The 23,890-nt window shown below is 41.5% G+C and overlaps 1 protein-coding gene across 4 annotated transcripts in view; it reads left to right on the top strand.

Moving 5' to 3' along the window:
• Positions 1 to 23,890, top strand: part of ALCAM (activated leukocyte cell adhesion molecule) — a 153,232-nt gene that overhangs the window by 50,602 nt on the left and 78,740 nt on the right. For all 4 annotated transcript variants that reach the window (XM_077482460.1, XM_077482459.1, XM_077482462.1 and 1 more), the window contains exons 2-3: positions 8,544 to 8,644; positions 19,477 to 19,696. In XM_077482460.1, the coding sequence (XP_077338586.1) occupies positions 8,544 to 8,644; positions 19,477 to 19,696 (321 nt within the window). The remainder of the gene's footprint in view (positions 1 to 8,543; positions 8,645 to 19,476; positions 19,697 to 23,890) is intronic.

The raw sequence follows: 23,890 nt of genomic DNA, 5'->3' as shown, positions 1-23,890 counted from the left end.
ATTATTGATACATCTGCATTATAGCACATAGGAGTTAGCAGTTGAATCCAGAGTGGAAAAATGTAATTGGTAATGCTACTAATATAACCGTTTAAGAAAGCATAGTCTGGTGACTGGTGTACTTTCATCAAATACTGCTATTTTCTTTAATTAAATGTGCTTTACTCATCACTGGGCATATCACAGAATAGTTTTATTTCTTTCAAACAGTTTGTATCACTCATCGTTTGGATGAATCTCAAGCGAATGCAAACACTGCATCCCACACCGCTCTGTACAAAATATTTTTCCAACTGCAGTACATCCAGATCGCAAAGTAAATATTTAAAGATATGCTTTACCGAGCTTGTTAGATAATGTTTGTGCAAAGTAACCGCACCAATGTTTTATCGCTGCTTCCATACGTATAGAATGTAGGCACAAATATGACTCTTTGCAGCAGCCATGGTGATCTCTGTAATCCCTGTCAATTGCTGTATCATAGTCACTTGCATTATTTTTAAGGCCTCATGCACGTAGGATGTTTTGCAAACTCTTCCAGAAGCCTTTCCTCCGAGCAGCAGAGTTTTGGCAGAAAAAAACGCCTGATGCTTGTAAAAGTGTGTAACCTGTTTACAAGCACTTGGGTGTTAATTTTTTTTTGGCCAGAATAATAATTCTATTCTATTCTATTCTGGCCACTGCAATGAATTACCGCTTAAGCGCTAAATCTACCTAGTGTTAATGTGCATTTAGATGCATTTACAAGCGTCAAGCTTTTTTTTTGCCAAAACACTGCTGCTCCTGGACGCACTGACAGTGTTTTTTTTTCTACCTCTAAAAGCCCCTGCCACTAAATGCTACTAATAACCTGTGTGTGTATGGATATGTAGGTTAACATGCAGGGAAGTTTAGAGGCAAGAAAAAAATAAATGTCAGATGCTCCTAGGAGTAGCTGAAAAAACCTCCAGTGTGCATGAGGCCAAAAGGCTAGCTAATGAAGATATTAAAGTGAATGCAAACCCTCAGATATACCCAGTGAAATGAACAGCCCCAGATGATACACAGAAACAAATCCTGCTACATAAGTTTTACATGTATATCTTCTGTCTTCACCTTTATATACTGTTTAGAAAGTGCACATCCTGTTAGAATGTTCTCTTCCTGATTCACCTGTGGGTGTGGATTCTTACCAAACACTGTGTGGCAGCTGATTGGAGGAAAGGCACACACCCCCTTTCCACATAGGCTGGTTTTATCACTTTTTTTTTATCATTAGATTTATATTGAAAGAAAACAATTTCCAGTACATGTTTATGTTGTACATAGTGTCATTTGTATGCGGACAGTATACAGCGATATTTTCTTATAGATCTGGTTCACATTGTAGTACAAGTATAAACAGTATTAATACTGGGGTTCAGGGTTATGTACACGTGTTACTTTTTTTTTTTTTGGATTTGTGTGGAGCTCTTCCAACTCGAGATGCCCCTATAGGAGCACTCTGCATCTTGGAGCTGGAGTTGCTACTATTTCGTACACCCTGGTGGCCCAGATCATTAACTAACTAAGTAATAGCGCAAACATAACATGAATGAAGGGCGGAGTGGGGAATTTCTAAGCACATATACTTATGTATACCAGTTATATACACCAATTTTATATATGGTCGTCCATATGATCCAGTTCTGGTCAAATTCCCTACATTTTAAGGAATTAATTGCTAGTTTCCTTTCAAGAGTGTAATGTCTTTGGACTATCTTTGTCAAGTCAGTTATATTTATATATGTGGGGTTTTTCCATGAGCGTAGCACTAAGGATCTAGCTGTTAGGAGTATATGCGTTAGTACCTGGTGCATATTGCATGGAATTTTTTCAATTCCTGTGTGTAGTATTGCTAGTGCTGAGTTGGGTGCTGTGAGTATACCAGTGAGTGATGAGATCATCTGGAAGACTTGGTTCCAGAAGCTAGTCAGACATGGGCAGTCCCAAAATGCATGTAAAAGGTGTCCCTGTTGGCCACAATTCCTCCAGCATTGTGTTGATGCTTGTGGGAATAGTTTGGAGATTCTGCAAGGAGTGTACTTCCATCTGTTTGTAATTCTGGCTGTCCTTTCCCAGTGTTTTGTACAGTGTGATGCGGATGGACGCTCAGAGTGCACTTTTTCCCATTGTTCTTGTGTGAAGGTAGTTCCTATGTCTGATTTCCATTTGTATATTGCTTTGGTTTTTGGAAGCTACTTTTGTTTTTTAGATGGTTGTAAAATAGCGAGATGCCTTTGCCCTTACTTTGTTTTTGTGTACAAAATTGCCAGGCTATGTGTGGGAGTTTAAAGGTAGGTAGTGGATTAGTTTGCATAAAGTGTGTGATTCGTGTACATGTGAAATTAAGGTGTTTCGGTAGCTTGTAAGTGCACATTAGTGATTGAGCGGATAGAGGCCTATCGTCGTGGAGTAGGTCCTGTATTGACTTAATTCCATGTTGTGTGAGTTCTTTCATTGAAAGTAAGGGAATTTTAGCTTCCAATAGGCTTATTGGACATAAGTGGTCGATTGTGGTGAAATTACTGTCAGGTTGGTTCACAAGAAATCTCCATGCAAGGAGTGACGTCAATATTGTAGGTGGTAGGTTGCAGGTGTCCCAGTGTAACCAAACGTCACCTATTAATAATTCTCTAAGGTCAGACAACGGAGCTAAGTATCTCTCAATTTCAACCCAGAGTGGGGTATCGTCATTTACAAACCAATATCTTATTTGTTCAAGTCTGGTTGCCCACATGTAAGCATAGACATCCACCAAGCCCGCTCCTCCTGCTTTTTTGTGTGGTATTAGATTCTTTGGTGAGCATCTGGCTTTCTTGTTTTGCCATAAGAGTTTCCACATCAGTGTGGATAAGGATTTAAGAAAGTGCTTTGGGAGCGGGATTGGTAGTGTTCTAAACCTATATAACATTTGTGGTAAAATCATAATTTTGTATGCTGCTAGCCTCCCCATCCAGGATAGTTCTTTACTCTATAATCTTTTGGTTTGGGCTTCCAGCTTGGTCAGCAATGGTTTATAGTTGGCGTTAATGAGATCTTTTGTGGAAGTGGTTAGGGTTATGCCTACATATGATATGCCTTTGTTGCTCCAGGTATAGGGGAGAGAATCTTGTAGTTTAAGTTTATCTGTTCACGACGTTCCCAGGTTCAAGATTAAAGACTTGGCGAAGTTGACCTTGTAGAAGGATACTTCACCGAATCTTTGAAGAATTTTGTGGGTTCCCAGGAGAGAATTGGTTGGGTCAGATAACATTAAGATGACATCGTCTGCAATTAAATTGATTACATAGTGTCTCGGTCCAGACTGGAAGCCTGATATGCTAATGTGTGTTGTAATGGACTCCGCCAGGGGTTCTATCATGAAGTTAAATATTGTCGGGGATAGAGGACAGCCCTGGCGAGTCCCATTAGTGATGCTGAATGGAGAAGACAGCATACCAGCAGTAAATACCTGTGCTGATGGGTGAGAATACAATGCCATCATTGCTTTCAAAATGTGACCAGAGAATCCGAATTTGGTTAGCTCTTCCGTCATGTAGCCCCAATAGATCCTGTCAAACGCCTTCTCTGCATCTATAGATAGAAGCAGAGAAGGCGTTTTGGTGCTTTCGACATGGTGTATTATGTTGATGATGCGCCTGGTAGCATCCGAGGTCTGCCTCCCCCTCACAAAGCCCATCTGGTCTTTCTGTATTAGAAAGGGCGATTTTCTTGTGGGTTTATGATCTTGTGTTTGAGGGTGGGATGGATAAGATGTGTGATTCTTGTTTTGGCTTTTATCGCTTTGATTTTGTTGGCTAAGTATTTGCCTGCTTTGTTGGCATTGGTATATGAATGTAGTTGTAGACGTCTGATATAAATATCATATTGGTAGGATAGTAGTTCTCTTAGTTTTTCTCTAAGGTAAGTGAGTTTTTGGGCCGCTTTAGCATTTGGAGTGACTTTATTTTGTGTTTCTGTCACATGAATTGGTTTTATCACATTTGACGGAGAACTTGTCAGAAGTTATCAGGCTGATAACAGAAGAACGGAGCAGCAGAAAACCACGGAACATAGGGCTTTTAAGAGAGATAAGACTGCAGATATATGTGCCCAGCTCAAATTTCATGAATCGGGTTTACATCCACTTTAAGCTGGTTTTATCAGCCTCTATTGCGCCTCACTTATTGATAGAGTAGGATATATTTTAAGTGAATTTTAGCTGATCTAAAAAGTCCCTGTGTTTACAACAGTGCATATGTGTTGATAATTGTTAGTGTTCAGGTTGATCCTTGTGGAGCCCTTGGCTTGTAAGCACAGATTGTACATAGGGACTCCCCAAACTGAGATTAAAGTGATTGCAAAGTTTTTTTTTTTATTATTTTATTATTATTATTATTATAATACAGGTTTTATATAGCGCCAACAGTTTGCTCAGCGCTTTATAACATAACATGTCATACTTACCTTCTCTGTGCAAGGGTTTTGCACAGAGTGGCTCCAATCTTCTTTTTCTGGGATCTCCCCGTGCTCCTGGCTCCTCCTCTTCTCGAGTACCCCCACGGAGAGCTGCATTTCATGGGTGCTCTCGTGCGGGCAAGCTTCCGAGTACTGCTGCTGCGTCTATTGACACAGACAGCAGGACTCAGCCCTGCCCCCTGGCTCTTGTCACTGAATTTGAATGACGGCAGCGGGAGCCAATGGCTGTGGGGGGCTGCTGCAGCACAAAAGGTTCTCCACCTTAATGCAATGAATGCATTAAGGTGAAAAACCTTGAGGGTTTACAGCCCCTTTAAAGAGTAACTGCAGTCTGCTCACATAATTTATAATAAAAACATCTTTGCCATTCTCAAGCTTCCCTCCAACTTTGCATATTATTTTATATATACTGTGATTCTGTACATGCCAAATATGCTGCAGAAATCTCCCTCTACTAAGTCTGGCTGCAACCATTTTAACTGTGGGAGGCTGAAGCTGCTGCCTGTTCACTTTCTGGATTTACACACACACACACACACACACACACACACACACACCTCTAGCACTGCAGCTCTCATTTGCCCTCATATGACTCACAAGAGTGAAAGAGAGAGCTGTGCATGATGTCATAAGCCTAGGCTAATGACCAGACACAAATCGGGAAGTGGGCTGTATAAGGTATTTACTGGCAGAAAAAACATGTTTTACTATCCAAAGTTAAAACAACAAGGGCAGAAGATTTAATAGATGGAAAGTTGAAAAAATTACTGAAGATTCGCTTTAAGGCCTCATGTACACTACAGCTGCTAAACTGAAGTTTAGGGGTAGTTGGGCATTTTTTCAGCAGCCCCTGAACTCTCCTCAATGTTATCTTATGTGTACATGTACACACAGTCGTTTGTAGTCGTTTAGAAGCAGTTGAGGTTACAGGCATTTTTTTGAACGCAGAAAAATAGCGTTCAGGACTGTAGTTTACCTATATTACAAACGCTGAATGCTTGTAAGTGCGGTAAACTACATTTATGTGCGTTTTGCGTTTTATAAGTGTTTTTAAAGGGAAAAACGTTTCTGGTACTTTTTTAACATATAAAAATGTTGAAAACACAGATTTCTCCACATGCGGTTGCCTGCATCAATGGATACGACTAGTAGCAAAGAACTGTGGTCCTCTCACTCCATTTTCTACATCTTCGGAGCCTCAGCAACATCAGGAGCGTTTCCTCACACATGCTGGGATCCACAGTGAAAACACAAACAATAACACAGCTATCTACAAGCATACTGTTCTTTCTTTCCTCACAGATTGGCTGAAATAGTTTAATAATTTACTTGTTTTTCGTGTATTGTGGGCATTTTTCAAGGGTCTCCTGAGGTTATCTTTAAAAAATGCATAAACTCAATATGTAAAAGCTGTCAAATGAACGTTTTTCATTGTTGGTTACCAGCTGTCAAGTTTTCAGCATTCAGAAAAGGTTTTCAGCTGCCCTGTGTACATGAGCCCTAAGGCAGGTCATAGATTATGCAATTTTCCCACCTCATCTCTTTAACAACGTTATAGTATTTTATTTTATTTTTTTCAAACTTTTATTCAATCCTTGTATAGAGTTGTACAGTACAAAGTTAAGGCAACACAAAAAAAGCCAAGGGCTTCAACATCCCAGAATAAGGCCTCATTCACATGGCCGATCCGTTCAGGTCTGCCTGTCAGTTTTTTTGGCGGACCTAAACGGATTGTCCATAGACCTCTATGGAGCATTGGATGTCAGCGGTGACATGTTCACTGACATCCGACCCGCTCCGATCTGAAAAAGTGTGACGGAGAAAAAAACCTACTTTTCCATCCCTCATCGGATTGGGTGATGATGGACTCTGCTGTCCATTGTCATCCGATCTCCCATAGGGGAGAGAGGCGCTCTGACAGGTCCGTCCCTGCGCAGTGTGTAGAGACAGACCTGTCATCTTCCGTCGATCCCCGCTGAGCAAGCGGATGTCCACGAGGCGGATCATCACGGATCAGTCCCTTGTGAAAGAGGCCTAAATCAACACCTGGGAAGGACCCAGAACTTGTTCCATAAGTGGGGAAGTGTGTGGGTGAACAGACCAGACACAAGATGAACCATTGCTACTTAGAAGAACAGAAGTGTAAGAGAGGGAGGATTGCTATTGTATTCTGCCGGCAGGAAGTGCTCTCTTTCAGAAGACCACAATGAATAATGTTACCAGTTATAGATAGCGGCACTAAATGTTTAGGAAAACCACTACAGGCTTGTTGTACAAGTCGATCGAGTGCCCATACATGGATCAAAATTCGGCCAGTCCCAAGTTTTGATCCAAGTATGGCCTGCTTAAGCCTTGCACCACCCTTTTGGAACTTTGGAAGGTTTAGTTGGCAGGGAGCACATTTATGTTATATACCAAGATCTGTTCTCAGAGAAAAAAGTTAAAATTATACTGCCTGAGTTGTTTGTCAACTTTGAAAATGTATTTCTGCACAATGCTTATTGATAGAAGTAAATGATGGCTTTTTTAAGTTTCTTACAGCTAGTTTAGAAATTAGAATAGAGTGCATGGTCTGGGCAAAGGTTTACTTTTAAGTAAAGTCATCAATGGAAACAAATGAGATTTCTACTCTACTAAAGTAAATCTTGAATAAGTTTTATTTTGATTGGTCACTGTTAGTTACTAACCCCAAGGTTTAGCTCTCAGGCTGCATTCACAACTGGGCATTTTGAATCGTGATTCTGCCCGCAATTTCAAAACCCCCAGGTGTGTATGACAAATCGCACCACACAAAGTTTTAGATGCCATTCATTTGAATGGCAGGTAAAAACATAGTGCTGTTCTGCTGCAATTTTCACGTGATAAATTGCGATGCAGTTGCGGCAAATTGCATCACGTGAAGCATGTTGCCCAAAAGCAGCTACTGAACTTTTTTCAGGGCGACAAGCTTCAAGTGATGCGATTTGCCTCAATTATATCGCGATTTATCGCACGACAATCGCAGTAGAACCGCACTGTGTTTTTAGTTGATATTCAAATGAATGTGCATTGTGTGTTGTTTGTCATTCACACCTGGGCATTTTGAAATCGGAGGCAGAATCATGCAAAATCTGCCCGCGCGTCCAAATGCCCAGGTGTAACTGCAGCCTTACAGAGGAGGTCCATCTAAAAAAAAATATTAAAAGCCAGCACCTACAAATACTGCAGCTGCTGACTTTTAATAAATGGACACTTACCTGTCACAGGGTCCAGCGATGTTGGTAGCCGAAGCCAATCAATCACTCAGCTCTCGCCTGCTGTCGCCGCCATCCTTGTTGAGAGGAATCAGGAAGTGAAGTGTTGCGGCTTCACTTCCCGAGTCCCTACTGCACATGTGCGAGTCGCACTGCGCATCCTAACTGGTCCCTGCTATCTCCTGAGACCTGTGTGTTTCCCAGGAGACAGCGGGGGGGGGGGGGGGTTGGGGGGGTTAAGGCGTGACTTCCACCGGAGGGGGGGGGGTTTCCGAAAAGCAGAGTTTCCATTTTGTGAACCTCCACTTTAAGGGTGAAAACTTTGAGTAAAAAAACTTTGCAGTTAAAACGTCTTTTTAAACCAAATTTAGCCTTCGTTGTATTAACTGTACATGCATTTTTCTCAACTTTACTGCATACTATAAATATTCAGATTATTTAAAAACATTGGCAAATGTAGGTCTCAAATGTGCTTTAAAATAGTCTAAATCTTCTACTAAATCTTCAAACTTTGGAATGTTCATGAAGGTAATGATTACCCTTGGCCATCACAGTGTTAACAGTTTTAATACTACTATTATTATTCTGCAAGATTTTTCTTGTTAACGATATTGTTCTGTACTTGTTATGGTGGCTGAACATTTGATTAGAATCCATCTCTCTTTTAAGAACTCAAACTTAAAAAATTGTAGAGACAAATTATAAGGTGTCTGCCTTTGATCAAAATTTTCTTTTCATTTATATGTAAAATATAGATCTATTTTCGTGCTTTTTTTTTCTGAACTTAAAACTATCTGGGCTTTGTGTGACCATTTTCAATTTTATTTGCAGGTTTTGGATTACATACAGTTAGTGCAATTTATGGAGAAACAATCAATATACCTTGTGGTCAAGATGTAATGCAAGACCTTCTGTTTGGGAAATGGAAATATGTAAGTGTGCTTTATTTTTTTTACAGGAAATTAGCTATTGCTTTGTTAATTTAATCATTGGATCCTTTCACAATGATCAGTTTTTGAACAAAAATGCATGAAAACTGTATCCCTTTAAATCCTATGGAACTCTTCACACTAATGTCATGGGTGCGGTGCATTTTTAAAAGTCCAAAAACGCACCTCCTGTGAAAATGAACAGAAAACGCATCAAGAACACACTCTCTGGCTCTGGTCCTGCAAACTCTTTGTATAGCTGTCTGTATAGCATATTGTTACTGAAGAGCAGGAAGAGTCCATGAACCTCACACTTCATTCAGAACTACAAGCTGTCTGCCACTGTGGCAGGCGGGACTTGTAGTTCATTCATTCACAGAACTCTGTGAAAAAATGATGGGGCTCTGTACATTTTGACAGCAGGTGTCACAATAGGGAATCAGAATAAGGGGGAGGGAATGCAGGGCTGCTTCTTTAGTAACACGTTACATGTTGCTTGTTATACCCTGAATTTGGATGTAACATGTTACTAAAGGTGAATTTAGCCTTTAAAATGATTACTTTTTCTTGTTTGTTTTGATTAGGATTGCAGAGGCCTACACAAATATCCTAATTCTGTTTTGGATTATAGGTGTAATGTGGCAGTCTTTATGTAAACTGATGTTTACCCTGACCATTTTATCAAAAGAGATGTGGCATTTCTTTGTTGACATATCCAATGCTGTTTCTTGCTGTCCAGACACTTCAGACTCTTAAAGCTGAACTCTTAGCAAGAAGCTTAATAGACAATTGCAAGCCATACATGCCTAGGACCAGTTTTAGATGTGAAAGAATTTGTATCTCTGTCCAGTCAGACTTCTACACCAGACCGACCTCCAAAACCACTGCAACAGCAGCACAGATTGGTCAAGAATGCATGCCTGCTTGCTAATTGGAATGTGAAGGAACAATGACACTCTGCTCCTTTCTGCACATGTGCCTTGCAGCCCTTCAGATGAGAATCTGATTGGTTACAATGTGCAGATGCCCCAGATTGCTCAAGTTTTAGTAAACGTCACTATTGTGTTTCTTGTGCACATAGGATCACAGAAGGATACTATTAAAATAAATTTATTTAATACAAAGGTATTTATGCCGCTAGCTTTTAATGTCCTTTTACTGTTTACAATTTGCTTAGAGTTCAGCTTTCATTCTGGTGGACTGCTGTAGAACATCCAAGGAGCGAAGCAGATCCATGTAGATATTGGAACGAAGTTACTGAGATCTCACACATTGAAAAGTCAATATAAAAGATACACCAATCAGTCATAACTTAATGATCATTGACAGCTTAAGAGACTAAAATTGATTATCTCATTACAATAGCATCTGAAAGTTGTTGGGATACACTAAGCAGCAAGAAATCATGTTGTCTCTGAAGTTGATGTGTTGAAAGCAGAAAAAATTGGCATCACAGTTTGTTGTGTATGACGCTGCATAGCCACAGACCTCTCATGGTGCCAATGCTGATCCGTGTCCACAGCCAAAACCACCTACAATGGGCATGTGAGCATCAGAATTAGATCATGAAGCAATGGAAGAAGGTGATCTGGTTTGATAAATCATGTTTTCTTTTCCATCATGTGGATGTCCAGGTGTGTGTGCATATTCTACCTGGGGAAGAGATGGCACCAGGATGTAATATTGGAAAAAGGCAAGCTGACGGGGGCAGTGTGATGCTTTGGGCAATGTGCTGCTGAGAAACCTTGGTCCCTCCATTCATGTGGATGTTACTTGCCATATACCTCCTACCTAAACATTGTTGCTGATCGAGTACACCCCTTCATGTAAAATTTTATTTCTGAATTTAGTGGCCTCTTTCAGCAGCATAATGCTCCGTGCCACACTGCAAAAATGGTTCAAGAATGATTTGAGGAACACAACAATGAGCTTGAAGGGTTGACTTGGTTTCCAAATTCTTCAGATCTTAATTCAATTGAGCATCTGTGGGATGTGCTGGAAAAACACGTTTGATCTTTGAAGGCCTCACCTTACAGGACTTGAATGATTTGCTACTGAGGGCTTGGTGCCAGATACCAGAGCATACCTTCAGAAGTCTAATGACATCCATGTCTCAGTGGGTTAGGGCTATTTTGGTGGCAAAAGGGGGACCATAGGTTGGTGGTCATGAAGTTATAGCTGATCAGTATAAAATGACCCTGCATTATGTAGTTTGAAGACATTGTAGTAAAGCGCTAAAATGTCTCATGTGTTCAGTCAGTGCATCAAGAATTATTAGAAAATCCTGCTTTGCCTATACATGAAGAGATAGAGCGTGGTCACAAAATATAATAGTTTAACTTTATCTTCTCATATAAACTAATTTGCAAGTGTGCAGTGAGAAGCAGCACTCTGGTCCCACTGTTCTATATTGTCTCTTTTTGAAACCTGTGAACCAGGTTAGTTAGGTTATGTAAAACAGGCTGAATATAAGTGTGCATAAGTAGATCCTTGGAACAAGGCACTCAGAGAAATGTTTGAAGAGATATATTGTAGTCATACTTTCTAGCTGACCTTGATGTGTACTCATTTACTGCATGGAATTATATATCATACAGTACAGGACCCAGGCTAAATATCCATTGACTCTGGCAAGTGATGGGACACTGGCAAAGCTTTTGGACATGTCCGCCTATGGCATACCCCATAACCCTACACCCCTTTTTTTTTTTTGCTAGTGACCTGTATGTAATGGACCTCCTCATTTGTGGAGCGATTTCTATGCTTAATTTGTTTTTAATTATTTTGAATTCTTCAATCAACTATTTAATCAAATCTCTACTGTCTTCTACTAGACCAATAAAAGCATTGCCTCCGGATCAGTGCAACCCCAGCAATACCTTGGCAACAGTACCCGGACCTCATGCTATGGATTTGCTTATAGTTTTGATTTGGGCACTGGATACTGCTGGGATGCTCACCTTGGCACTGAGTGTAATGAATGTAGTTAGTTGCAGGGTATTATAGAAGTACAGTTCTGTGGTCTATTCCTATGGTTTCTTACAAGATACTCCAACTTTTCTTCAAACCCTTTTGCAACAAGGACTTCACTGCAGGGCAGTCGACACGTGGATTGCTGTGTGTGCTTGCTCAAACCATGTGCAAGGAAACCACAGCAAAAGCTCAGGCAAACATCTCTGCCAATGGGCTGCAAAGCACTCAAGCCACTCAGAGTGACATTGCTTGCCTTGCAGTGGAGCAGAACCCAGTTTTAACACTGGTCTCTGCATCCAGTTCTAACTGGTCTCTGCTTCCAATTCTAGCTCTATCTCAGGCACACAATAAATAGCCTATATGACCAAGGCAGATTTCTCTACAACTGTATTCAAATTTCTTAAACACATAAGAAAAAAGTGGACTGTTCCTGTATGAGACCTTACCATCCCAGCCTTAATTCAAACATCAATGTCCAGACCCAAAAAGTGCCAGGCCTATTCTTCAACTATACCTTCTTTACCATTCTCTACTTGTGCCAGAAGTGGAGCTACCACCTTTAAAATAGGTAGGCATGAAAAATTTTGATGAAGACCCTGGGGCAGTGTTCAAGGAGGCACTGGAGGATTTCTCACCCCCAGCCTTCAATAAATCTGATGTTATGGCTTAATGTAATATGCAAAGTTTAAAAAGACATTTTCCATAAAAGAAAATAAAAAATAGAATGAGCGGTTTATGATGCTTGGGTTTCTTCTGCAAGAGTTTCACCCCTCCGAGGGTCATTACCAAGCTTTACCCAGTGGAAAAAGAATTCACTAAAAGGCAGAATATTCCGGTAGTAGACCTTGCCATTTCATTCTTAAACAAGCCTCTTACTGTACCTATAGAAGACATTCTTTAGTTTAAGGATTCTGCAGGATTTCTGTCTGTCAAACCACAGCTACTTGAACTAGGGTGATAAAAAATTAACAGGATCCTGTCTTTCAAGATTTAACTCTTTTTGTGAGGTACTTGACAAGTTTATAAAGGATGGATGTCAGGGGAGGAAAGGTCCACCCTTCCACAGCAGAAGACTCCAAAGCCCCCCTATTCATGGGCTTCTACCTTCTCAAAGAGCAGAGCCCCACTGCTTTCCTCGAGCTTTAGCTTCAAAGTAAAAATTCTGCCCTTCTTTTTGGTGCAAGCTTGGAACATGCAGCCCACCAAGTCTACCACAAAACCTCCTTTACAAGAAAGGGACGACCTCACCACTAAGAATGGAGGGACATCTGTTACAGTTTGCATTCATCTGGGTCACAGACATCCAAGACTTCTCTCAAATCTATCAAGATCTGCTCAAGAAAAGTCAAATTTAAGCTGGTTACCCACTGTCCCAAAATCAGCTGGGTTGAACAAAACAAAAACTTGCAACATTTACCTGGTTTTACAGACAGTCCTGTACCATCTCTTGTCTCAGCAGGAAGCAGTTGCTACAGTCGTTATGGAGGACAGGTTCAAAGGATTCTATTTAAATCTCTTCACATTACCAAAAGTCAACAGGGTTATTCTTCCTATCCTGGACCTAAAATCCCTAAACAAAAATACCTCTTCTATTCTATTCTAAAGTTTTGCATATAATCCGCAAGGTCAGTTATTGCCTCTCTAAGCCCCCGTACACACTTTCGGGGATTCTGGCAACCAAATCCGTCAGATTAATTCCGACGGATTAATTCCGGAAGAGGTCCGGAAGTGATGTTGCATACACACGGTCGGACTCAGTTGTCAGAAAATCCGATTGTACATAACGTGATGACGTTATTTTGTTACGACGGGACTACGTTCAGGCTAGTAGCCAATACCTTTGGTCTGGGAATTTGATCTGAGCATGTGTGGCACTTTGTCCGGCGGAGTAAGGCTACACATGATCGCAGTATGTCCGATCGGAGCATTTTGTCGGAAAATGTTACCGGCAAGTTGGAAAAGTTGGTCCGTCGGATACTCCGACGGAAACCGTCCGATGCAGATAACACACAGTCAGAATATCCGACAAAACGGTCCGATAGGAAACATTCCGTCGGAATCTCCGACCGTGTGTATGGGGGCTAAGCTAAGTAAAATACTTGTTATAAGTAGATATTCAAGATGCCTACCTTAATATTCTAATTTTTATACCCCATCTGTGCATTTAGGAGACAAACGCATCTAATTTGTCATGCTGCCATTTGATCTGTCGTCTGTGCTCAGAAAATTCCTTCTTCTGAAGGATTCATCTCCCTCACAGCTATCTGCAAATGTCCAAAGGGCTATTTATATTTTCCAGGTTTCAGTTGGGTAATCAGCTTCCAAAAGTCTGCCCTCCATCCTTTCCTTGTTCAGGATTTCTTATGCCTCATCCTTAACACCCAATCACAATCCAATCAAAAGTTTCCCTTCCAGCAAACAAGCTTCCGTCTCATGCTCAAACCTCAAAAGACAACACTTAATGACATTCTCCATTTGAGGCTCTTCCCCTCACTCAGTTCCACTCAAAGCTCTCCAGCACAATATTCTGGTAGCCTAGAACAAACATCCCTTCTCTCAACTTCCCCATGCCTCTTTCCAGTCAAGCAAGGAACTCCTTTACTGGATTGCCAATCCAGCTGTGAAATGGGGAAAGTTGTTTCTTCAGCCCTCATGTAAGGTGATAACATATGCCAGGGTCACAGGCTAGGAAGAGTGTTTCGATCTCTCACAGGGAATCTGGTCATCCAGAGAAGCAAAGCTCCCCATCAACCTTTTGAAGCTCTGAGTGAAGAAATTAGCTTGGCACCCCTTGACCCCCATTCTTCAAGAGACCCCAATCAGGGTGCTGTCAGACAGTGCCAAAGTAGTAGCCTATATCAATGGAGAACCAGGACTCAAGCAGCCTTGGAAGTAGTATTAATTATCTCTTCAGTCTAAAATGGCCCAGTAATCTCTGTTGTTCACTTTTCCAGGAGTGAACAATTGTAAGGTGGATTTCTTCAGACCAAGGGGAATGTTCCCTTCATTCTGACATGTTCAGTCTGCTATGTCAGAAGGGCTCCAGATGTTGGCACCTTGGTCTCCAGGTTCCAACAAGTGAATCTGGCCATAGAACAATCCCATCTGCTCCCCCGCCTATAATAGCTGCTAGCAATAATCACATGTAAAATCCGACAAGCTGATTGTACCCACATTGATCAATTGATCATGGTTCGAATCTTGGCCAATCCTTGCTGAATTGGCTGAGATTCGAACCGTCTATGGCCGACTTTACAGCAGTTGGTGGGTAGAACCAAAGATTCCTCCAGCATTGGCCCAGGAGAACACATGCATACTCATCCTTCTAGAAGATGACCCCAGGCCTCTTCCAAACAGACCAGACCTGCTGTTTCAAAGTTCCCTTTACCATCCTTCTTAGTCACTGGCTTTAAAGTGGAGTTCTGCCGTTTTTGTTTTCTTTTTTGTTGTTTTTTTGTTTTTTTAAGTCAGCAGCTACAAATACTGCAGCACTGATCTGTCCCTTGGCTCTCAAGTACTGCCACCACCATCTTCAGTAAGGGAATCAGGAAGTGAAGCCTTGGGGCTTCACTTCCTGGTTCCCTACTGCGCATGTGCGACTCGCTCTGCATGTTCCCACTGGTCCCTGCTGTCTCCTGGGACCCATGTGTCTACCAGAAGACAGCGGGGGGTGGGTGGGAAGTGGCGTAGATACCCGTGGGTGGCGTCCAGAAGTAGGAGCAAGATACCTAATATTAGACAGGCATCTGCTCTCCCCTCCCACTTGAAAGGTGCCAAATGTGACACCAAAGGGGAGGAGGGTTCCGAAAAGCAGAAGTTTCATTTTTGTGTGGAACTCAACTCGTTTTAACTGCGTGCCGACCAGCCGGCGTCATTCTACTGTGGCAGGTTGGCACTGCTGCACAAACCGCCATAGTCGGCAGCTTCAAGAGCTATAGGGGGCGTTGCTTGTGGCCAGCGGTTGTGATGTCTGCCGGCCACCCACAATCGCTCCTCAGAGAGCCAGAATGGGTATCTGTCCGTGTAAATGGACAGATCCCCATTCTGTCAAGGAGGTAGAGAGAGATCTGCTGTTCCTAGTAATCGGGAACAGCGATCTCTCTCTCTACTCCCAGTCAGTGCACTCTCCCCACAGTTAGAAAGGCCTCCCTAGGAAACACTTAACCACTTGATCTCTCCCCTAGTGTGAACACCTTCCCTGCCAGTAACATTTATACAGTAATCGGTGGCTATGTATAGCACTGATTGCTGTATAAATGTCAATGGTGTCAAAAGTGTCTGATCTGTCTGCTGCAATATCGCAGTCCCACAAAAATCGCAGATTGCTACTATTGATAGTATAAAATGTCTAATAATAATGCCATAAATCTATTCCCTATTTCAATGACGCTATAACTTTTGCGCAAACCAATCAATATATGCTTATTGTGATTTCTCTTACCAAAAATATGTAGAAGAATACATATTGACTTAAACTGGTGAAAACATTTTTTTTGGGGGGATATTTATTATAGCAAAGCATTTAAAAATATATATATATTTTTTTTTCAATTGTAATTGTAGTGCCATATTGCAAAAAATTGCCTGCTCGCTAGGGGGGAAATCCTTCTGGAGCTGAAGTGGTTACTGGCATAGCTGTTGAATCCCAGGTTTTGAAGAACAGGAATATCTGACACATCCCACATTACTCAGTCAGAAGAGCCACTTCAATAAAAATTTACTATCATACCTGGAGATACTTTTTTTTTTTTTTCCTGGTGTGAACACAAGCATTTCAACAACAGACACTACTCCGTACATGGTATTCTGCCTTTCCTGCAGTCAGAACTTAACAGTACTCTTGGGGACAGGTTTTTAACCCTGGCTGATCTGTTCCAATAACCTTTGGTTTGACTTTCTTGCCAAGTAAGTAAGTAGCACACTCAACAGAAATAATGTCCTCTGTATTGAGGTTTGCCATACTCAGACAGAATAACCAGACCCTCCTTGCAGCAAGCTGCTGTTATCAGATCTTCAAGCTCCCTCTTTTGTGCACTCTGGATCTGGATACTGCCACGCTGATACAACAAGACTCCTGCACGTTTAAGCAAATATGTGGGACCAGGAAAACACACTCATAGTGTAGTAAGTAGAAAAGTTTGTTAAAAACAAAACATTAAAACTAAAACAAAGCTGACTATATTCACTTACATATGTGCTGCTGTCCAGCAAGAGGCAGCAGCATGTGTTGTCAGTGCATTCGACTCTGCCCTGCGCATTTCATCCAATCAGACATCATCAGGGGCTGGATGTACTGAGAGTTTTCTTCTATAAAAAGGATCTGATAACATACACCCCACTTTTGGAAAAGCTCAATGTAAGCTCAAATCTCTACATTCTAAGCCCTTGTACATACGGTTGGAGATTCCAACGGAATGTGTCCTATCTGACCGTTTTGTCGGATAATCCGACTGTGTGTGGTCTCCATCGGACTGTTTCCGTCTGAGTATCCGATGGACCAAGTTTTCCAACTTGTCCGTAAAATTTTCCGACAAAATGCTCCGATCGGACATACTCCAATCATGTGTAGCCTACTCCGACGGACAAAGTGCCACGCATGCTCAGATCAAATTCCTAGACCAAAGCTATTGGCTACTAGCCTGAACGTAGTCCCGCCGTAATTAAATAATGTCATCACATTATGTACAATCGGATTTTCCGACAACTGAGTTCCGACCGTGTGTATGCAACAGTTTCGGACAAATTCTGTCGGACAAAATCCGTCGGACAAAATCCAATGGATTTGGTTGTCAGAATGTCCGACCGTGTGTACAAGGGCTAAGAGTGCTATATACAGGGCAATCCTATTGCATGATCTATGTTCCCAAGGATCTTCAAAACAAGCTTATAAAATCAATTTTCAAAATAATATAAATATTAAAACAATAATAAAACCAACCTAATTTAGATTGACAGTGATGTTAATAAGTGACTTTATGCATACATAAATATTATGATCATAATTTAAAAACCTTTATTAAAGGTGTCTCAAGGATCAGACCTCCATAACCGCACTCCTTAGTATTTCACTCTGGTTCTCTGTGCTCTGTAGAAACCAACCTTTGAACCTATCGGGGATCTTCACTTGGGTGATTTCTCCTGCAGGCCTCCTTGGAGGCTAGTACACCTGTCAGACTAATTTTAGAGTTGGTGGCCCACTCTTTTAAGGAACCCTTCCTAATTCTCGTTTGTCCAAGACTCCTTTTCACCCTAAGCTGGTATCAACCTTCCACCTTAACAAAGGCATTGTCCTTCCTTCCTTGTGTCCTGCTTCTAAATATCCCAAAGAAATTGCCCCACTATTGTTTAGCTGTAGTCAGAGCTGTCAGAGTCTAAATCTAAAAGGCACACTCTCTTGCCAACAGGGTCTCGCAAAGGACATCCTGCTTCTAAGTCCACTATTGCTAGATGGAGAAGAGAACTCATTGCAAGAGCTTACGCTCAAAAATATACAGTACCTCCGGTACCCTTTTGTGCTCACTCCACCAGATCAGTGGATGTTTCCTTTACATTCTGATATCAAGCGCCTGTTGTTCAGTTTTATAAGACTGCCACTTGGTCATAAGTTATCAACATTTTCCATGTTCAATCAGGTGGATGTGGAAGTCTCTGCACACACACACACACACAGAGTAAATTAACCACTCTGCACTGCCCTTACTCACTGTTCTCACTTGCAAAGCTCTGTTCCAAAATCTAATTTTTTTCAAAGATTTTTGGATGCCAATTGGCTACTCAGGCACAAGCTCTTTACTGAGGAAGCATGGATATGTGGCCCATGCCAATAAGTGCTAGGTTTTTCAAAGGGCAGTAGCAAGATATAGTGATTGTAGGCAATGGAGGAGTGTACAATGACAAATGTAGGAAGATTTCAGTGTCAAAGTAAGTGTGCTTTAAACCAGGCCTGGACAATTCCCAGGAGCCAGGTGGTCAATGCTGCCTAAATAATACAGGTGGCACCTAACTTTTATGATTTTCTGTAGTTGTTTCATTGGAGCTGGATCATAAAACAAAATTCTGCTGGCAATGTAATTCCGTATTGATTTGCCCACCTCCGCTTTAAAGGTATCATCATTAATTATGGCTACTGGTCTGTAAGATTCTCAATAAAAAAGTAGTAGGGGACAGTATGGCTTTTATTCATAGAATCTAATTCGATTTTATTTTTCAAATGAAACCATGAATGTAGTTGCTATTGGAAAAACCTTCACATATCCTATAGAGCAAGCTAGTATAGGACAGACAGGGCTATTATCCATAGCAGCTTTTTTTAAAACTGGAATTAGGAAACTAGTTGCTAAGAACAAAACCTTCACATGCACCCCCATTCTCTATAAACCAACCCCCCCCCCCCCCCCCACCTCAAATAAGAGAACGTAAAGGACTTTTTAAATGAGAAAAGCACTTCTAAACAGACAAGTTCAATGTTTTCTGGAATTGCACCTTCAGCTCTTGGCAGGCTAATCTGGGGTAACAGCAAAAGAAGTCTCTTTTTGATGATGATGAAAAGTGGAGAGGAAAGGGGTTCATTTTTCTGTAACATACCATAAGAACTAGATATATGCAGACACCATTATTATATGTGCGGTTATTGCTGAGTTATTCCTACTGATCAATTTTAATGTTATTCATCATTAACAGCAAATGCATAGCCTGCATAGTAAAATACTTTTTTTGGGGGGGGGGGGTGGTATTTATTTAGAATACTTAAGAGTTCTTATATTGTAAGGTGCATAATAGGTATACTGTCTGACTTGCTGTACAAATAAATTTAATAGCCACATGACTTTTATAAATCTTAAACTGAAATACTTGTGTTTTAGGAAAAGCCAGATGGAACTGCGGTTTTTGTAGCTTCACGGTCTGCAGTGAAAAAATCATTCAATTTTGATGATGTACCAGAGTATAATGGTCGCCTGAACCTGTCAGAGAACTACACATTGTCTATTTCCAATGCAAGGATTAGCGATGAAAAGAGATTTGTATGCATGCTCATAACAGAAGATAATGTTTTTGAAGAGCCCACAATAATCAAAGTATTCAGTAAGTACCCTCTACAGTCACACTAAATGTATTCTTTTATCCTAGGCATTTTCTTCAGGTAGCTTAATTAAAAAGGGATCATTTTGTTCTTTTAATATTACTTCTTATCAAATATGAAATATGATTCACAAACTTTGTAAGTTATGGCGTTTTTCAAATTGCTACCTTGATTGTGAGCATCATTTTTATTCTTTGTTAATGGTTGGAAGCCAGCAGTTAGCCCCGGGAGGGGGCGAGGGGGATCAATCCCTGGCTGCATAACATGAGAGCTGTTGTATTATTACATATTTTTTCCTCACATTCCCATGTCCTTAGATATTATAGGTTTCTTAAGATCTATAATATAGGTCATTTATCTGTAACAATGCTCAGTAATGCAAGGTTGTCTGCGCTCTGCTGGAATTAATATTCATATAAAAATGTATTCATTATGTAACACATTTGTGGCTTGGCTTTGTTCCTACTGTAAATATACTGTGCTCCTTTTACACAAGTGTGCAGGTCCTTATGTTTAGAACAAGTCTCAAATAGGAGTGGGCTGCTTCTGTGCCATTTTTAAGAATTGTATAAAAATTGCAACTCATTAACTTTCACTTATTACATTTATTGAAAGAGCAATCCAGAAACCTGTTCATCCCAAAGGTGTTCTATTGGGTTGAAGTGCAGGCTAGTCAAATTCCTCCACACCAAACATCACTCATCCATGTCTTTATGGACTTTGCTTTGTGCACTGGTCCAAATCATTTGGTGGAGGGAGGATTATGGCGTGGGGTTGCTTTTTAGGGGTTGGACTTGGCCCCTTAGTTCCAGTGAAGTGAACTCTTAAGGCGTCAGCATGCCAAGAAATTTTGGACAATTTCATGCTCCCAACTTTATGGGAACAGTTTGGGGATGGCCCCTTCCTGTTCCAACATGACTGTGCATCAGTGCACAAACAAGGTCCATAAAGACACAATGAGCGAGTTTGGGGTGGAAGAACTTGACTGGCCTGCACAGGGTCCTGACCTCAACCCAATAGAACACCTTTGGGAGGAATTAAAGTGGAGACTGCGAGGCAGCCCTTCTCGTCCACATCAGTGTCTGACCTCACAAATGTGTTTCTGGAAGAATAGTCAAACATTCCCATAGACACTCTCCTAAACCTTATGGACATCTTTCCTTTGAAGCTGTTATAGCTGCAAAGGGTGGGACAACTCACTATTGAACTTTATGCACTAATATTGGAATGCCATTAAAGTTCATGTGTGTGTAAAGGCAGGTGTCCCAATACTTTTGGTAATATAGTGTGTATCTATATACAGTATATATAGACCTATATACAGTATATATAGATTCTTTTAATCAAACCTATTTTCTAGAAGAAAACAATAGTTATTATGCTTAAAGAAGTTAAATGTGAAAATTATTTTTGGGGAAAGGCACAAAGGATATACCTTACCTGTAATAAACTATACCTCATGTCCAATACAGTGTGTGTGTGTGTGTATGTGGAGGAGAAGCAGATGGAAAAATCACACTTCTCCAGTCATAGAGTGTTTTGCATTCTTTAAATAGAATGCAAGGAATTCTGTGAATGGTAGAAGGGAGGCAGAGAGGAAGGCACAGTCAGTCTATAGAGGATCTTTCAACACATACAGCCAAGCAGTTAACCCATGCACTTGTGGAAGTTCATTGATATGAAAAGCGCCAGCATTAGCGAAGGGTGAATTTCTACAGGAACCAACAGCCTACAGGACGGAGAATACACTTAATCACAGGTTTACAAATACTTAAAAGTGTCACTTAACCCACATCATAACAAAAACTATCAATAAATGGAATATTACATGCTGTTCATACTCATTCAGTCACTATGAGATTGGTTTTCTGTATTTAGCAAAAAACCTGGTTGATCCTGCCGTTCTTTATCTCCCCCTTTTTGTCCAAGTCCTCAATTCAGCTAGGGAATTTGCAGAGCAGTGTTGGCAGCTCTGCACATGCTCAGTTTTCAGTGAGTTCTATGCTGAGCATGCTGAGAATTTCTTTCCTATCACATCTGAGCAGCCCATGTGATTATAGAGTCACATATGTGGGCGTATACACAGTGGTAAATGACAGTACACTCTCCCTCCTCCAGGCCCACTAACCAGCTAAACACAATGGGGGTGGGATATTACATGTAAATTGATGGAGGTTTCACCTCCCTCTTATTCTAAGACAGGCTAAAAGGGCTTGCTGACAATATTCCCAGAAGAGTTAAAGCTGTTATAGCTGCAAAGGGTGGGTCAACTCAGTATTAAACCCTACAGACCAAGACTCAGATGCCATTAAAGTTCATGTGCCTGTAAAGGCAGGCATCCCAATACATTTGGTAATATAGTGTATGTTCTATTAATGCAGTGATTTTGTCTGCTACCTGAATCTCTGTTGTGCAACACTCTTTTTAGAAGATATAACTAAAGGCAAAACGGGAAAGAGTCGAGAGGGATTAGAGCCCCCTTTTTTTTTAGTAGCTTGAGGTTCAGTGTCTCCCCCAGGAACAAACAAACCACTGTGGAGCCACAGTTATACTGACTATGGGCAGGTATAGGGGAGTTCGATATATCCAGTTTGAAAGGCACAGGCTCCAACAATAATAAATATACATTTGTCCATATTTATTATTGTTGGAGCCTGTTACTGTGGACTGAAAACAAATGGGAAGGGTGTTTGTTCTACCCTTCTCCTCCCTTACTCTCCCCCTTTGATTATTTGGATACTTGCGGTGTATCTCCTTCCTCCCCAGGTGAACCATATGAGTTTATATTCATATCTATATATCCTTACGCCATCAGCCCTATACACGGTCGCTGGTATTAGTAGGAAACTGCCTCCTGCTGTACACAGTGATTCCTTGGTGATCATCTGGGAGCTCTCCATGTGGAGATATTTCTATGTTGATAACTGAGACCTGTTCCTTTCAACTACCCCCAAGTGTGTCCTAACGAAGCAAAACAGTGAAACGCGTTGACACACAGGGGCTCACTGTTGTTTATTTGGTGTCAACTCTCTTGTTTACAATAGATATTCATTACTATCATATGCCTATCATATATTTTGAATTCTTCTTTACTTGACCTGTTTGATATGACTTATTGTTAATAAAATATATTTTTATACTATATCATTGTCCATCTTGTCTGCAAAGTCTGAATTAGGACCCTGTGGCCCTTTACCCCCTCTCTCTTCCAACCAAGTTATATGGATTTGGCTTTAAGAGTGTTATTTAAATGTTTGCGATAGTCTTGTCTAGCTTGTTTTCAATTGTTTTCATTCTGGCTCCAAGGTTCATGGTTAAGTCCCATGAGATGCAGTTTGAGCCAGGCTTCTTTCCAAGAGATCTGACAGTTTCTTGTAAAGCTGAGCTACAGGGAAGACAGGGTCTTTGGTCTGGTAGTCAGGAGGTGAAGTGCCAGCATGGCAGATGTATTAGGCCCCATAGGGGAAAAGACCTAGTCTTCTATGGTGTGGCCTATCAGGGACTCTGGAGGCAGGAGAAGGTGTCATGGCCTGCTGGGTACTCACTTGGACATCGGGGTGTAGTTCTGAGTCGCTATGGCAATCATTTGCCTGTGCTCCTGGAGACCCTCAGAGCTGGAGGCATGAGGCTGAGCCGCGACCGCCATCTAGTATCTGCTGCGTGAATCAGCGCTGCTGAATTTCGGCCTGAGGTCTCTCAGGCTGCAACTCAGGCATAGGAGGGGGTGCCTGGGGTGCTGTGGCTGCTGGAATCGCCATTCCCGGTGCGCTGTGTGAGGTGCTGTGGGCGTCGCTGTGCTGGGGTGGTGAGGAGCTTCTGGCTCAAGCCACTGTCTTTAGATCCCCACGCATGCAGCTCCCCTGTTTCTCAGTTTTTATACTAAAATGTTTAACCACTTGCCGCCCGCCCTATTACAAATTGACGGCGGCAAAGTGGTTTCATAATCCTAACCGGACGTCATATGACGTGATTAGGATTATGAGCCGCTGCGCGCCCCCGGGGGCGCGCATCGCGGCGATCGTTGTTGCGGGGTGTCACTCTGACACCCGGCAACTACGATCTCGGTAAAGAGTCTCCGACGGAGACTCTTTACCATGTGATCAGCCGTGTCCAATCACGGCTGATCACAGTGTAAATGGGAAGAGCCGGTGATCGGCTTTCCCTCACTCGCGTCTGTCAGACGCGAGTAGAGGAGA

This window comes from Lithobates pipiens, unplaced genomic scaffold (genome assembly GCF_037356315.1).
Source record: "Lithobates pipiens isolate NorthernLeopardFrog02 unplaced genomic scaffold, aLitPip1_a1.2 Scaffold_16, whole genome shotgun sequence".
In the NCBI taxonomy this organism is placed as follows: Eukaryota; Metazoa; Chordata; class Amphibia; order Anura; family Ranidae; genus Lithobates; species Lithobates pipiens.
The sequence above is the reverse complement of the archived record's forward strand: the minus strand, read 5'-3'. Positions and strand labels throughout refer to the sequence as shown.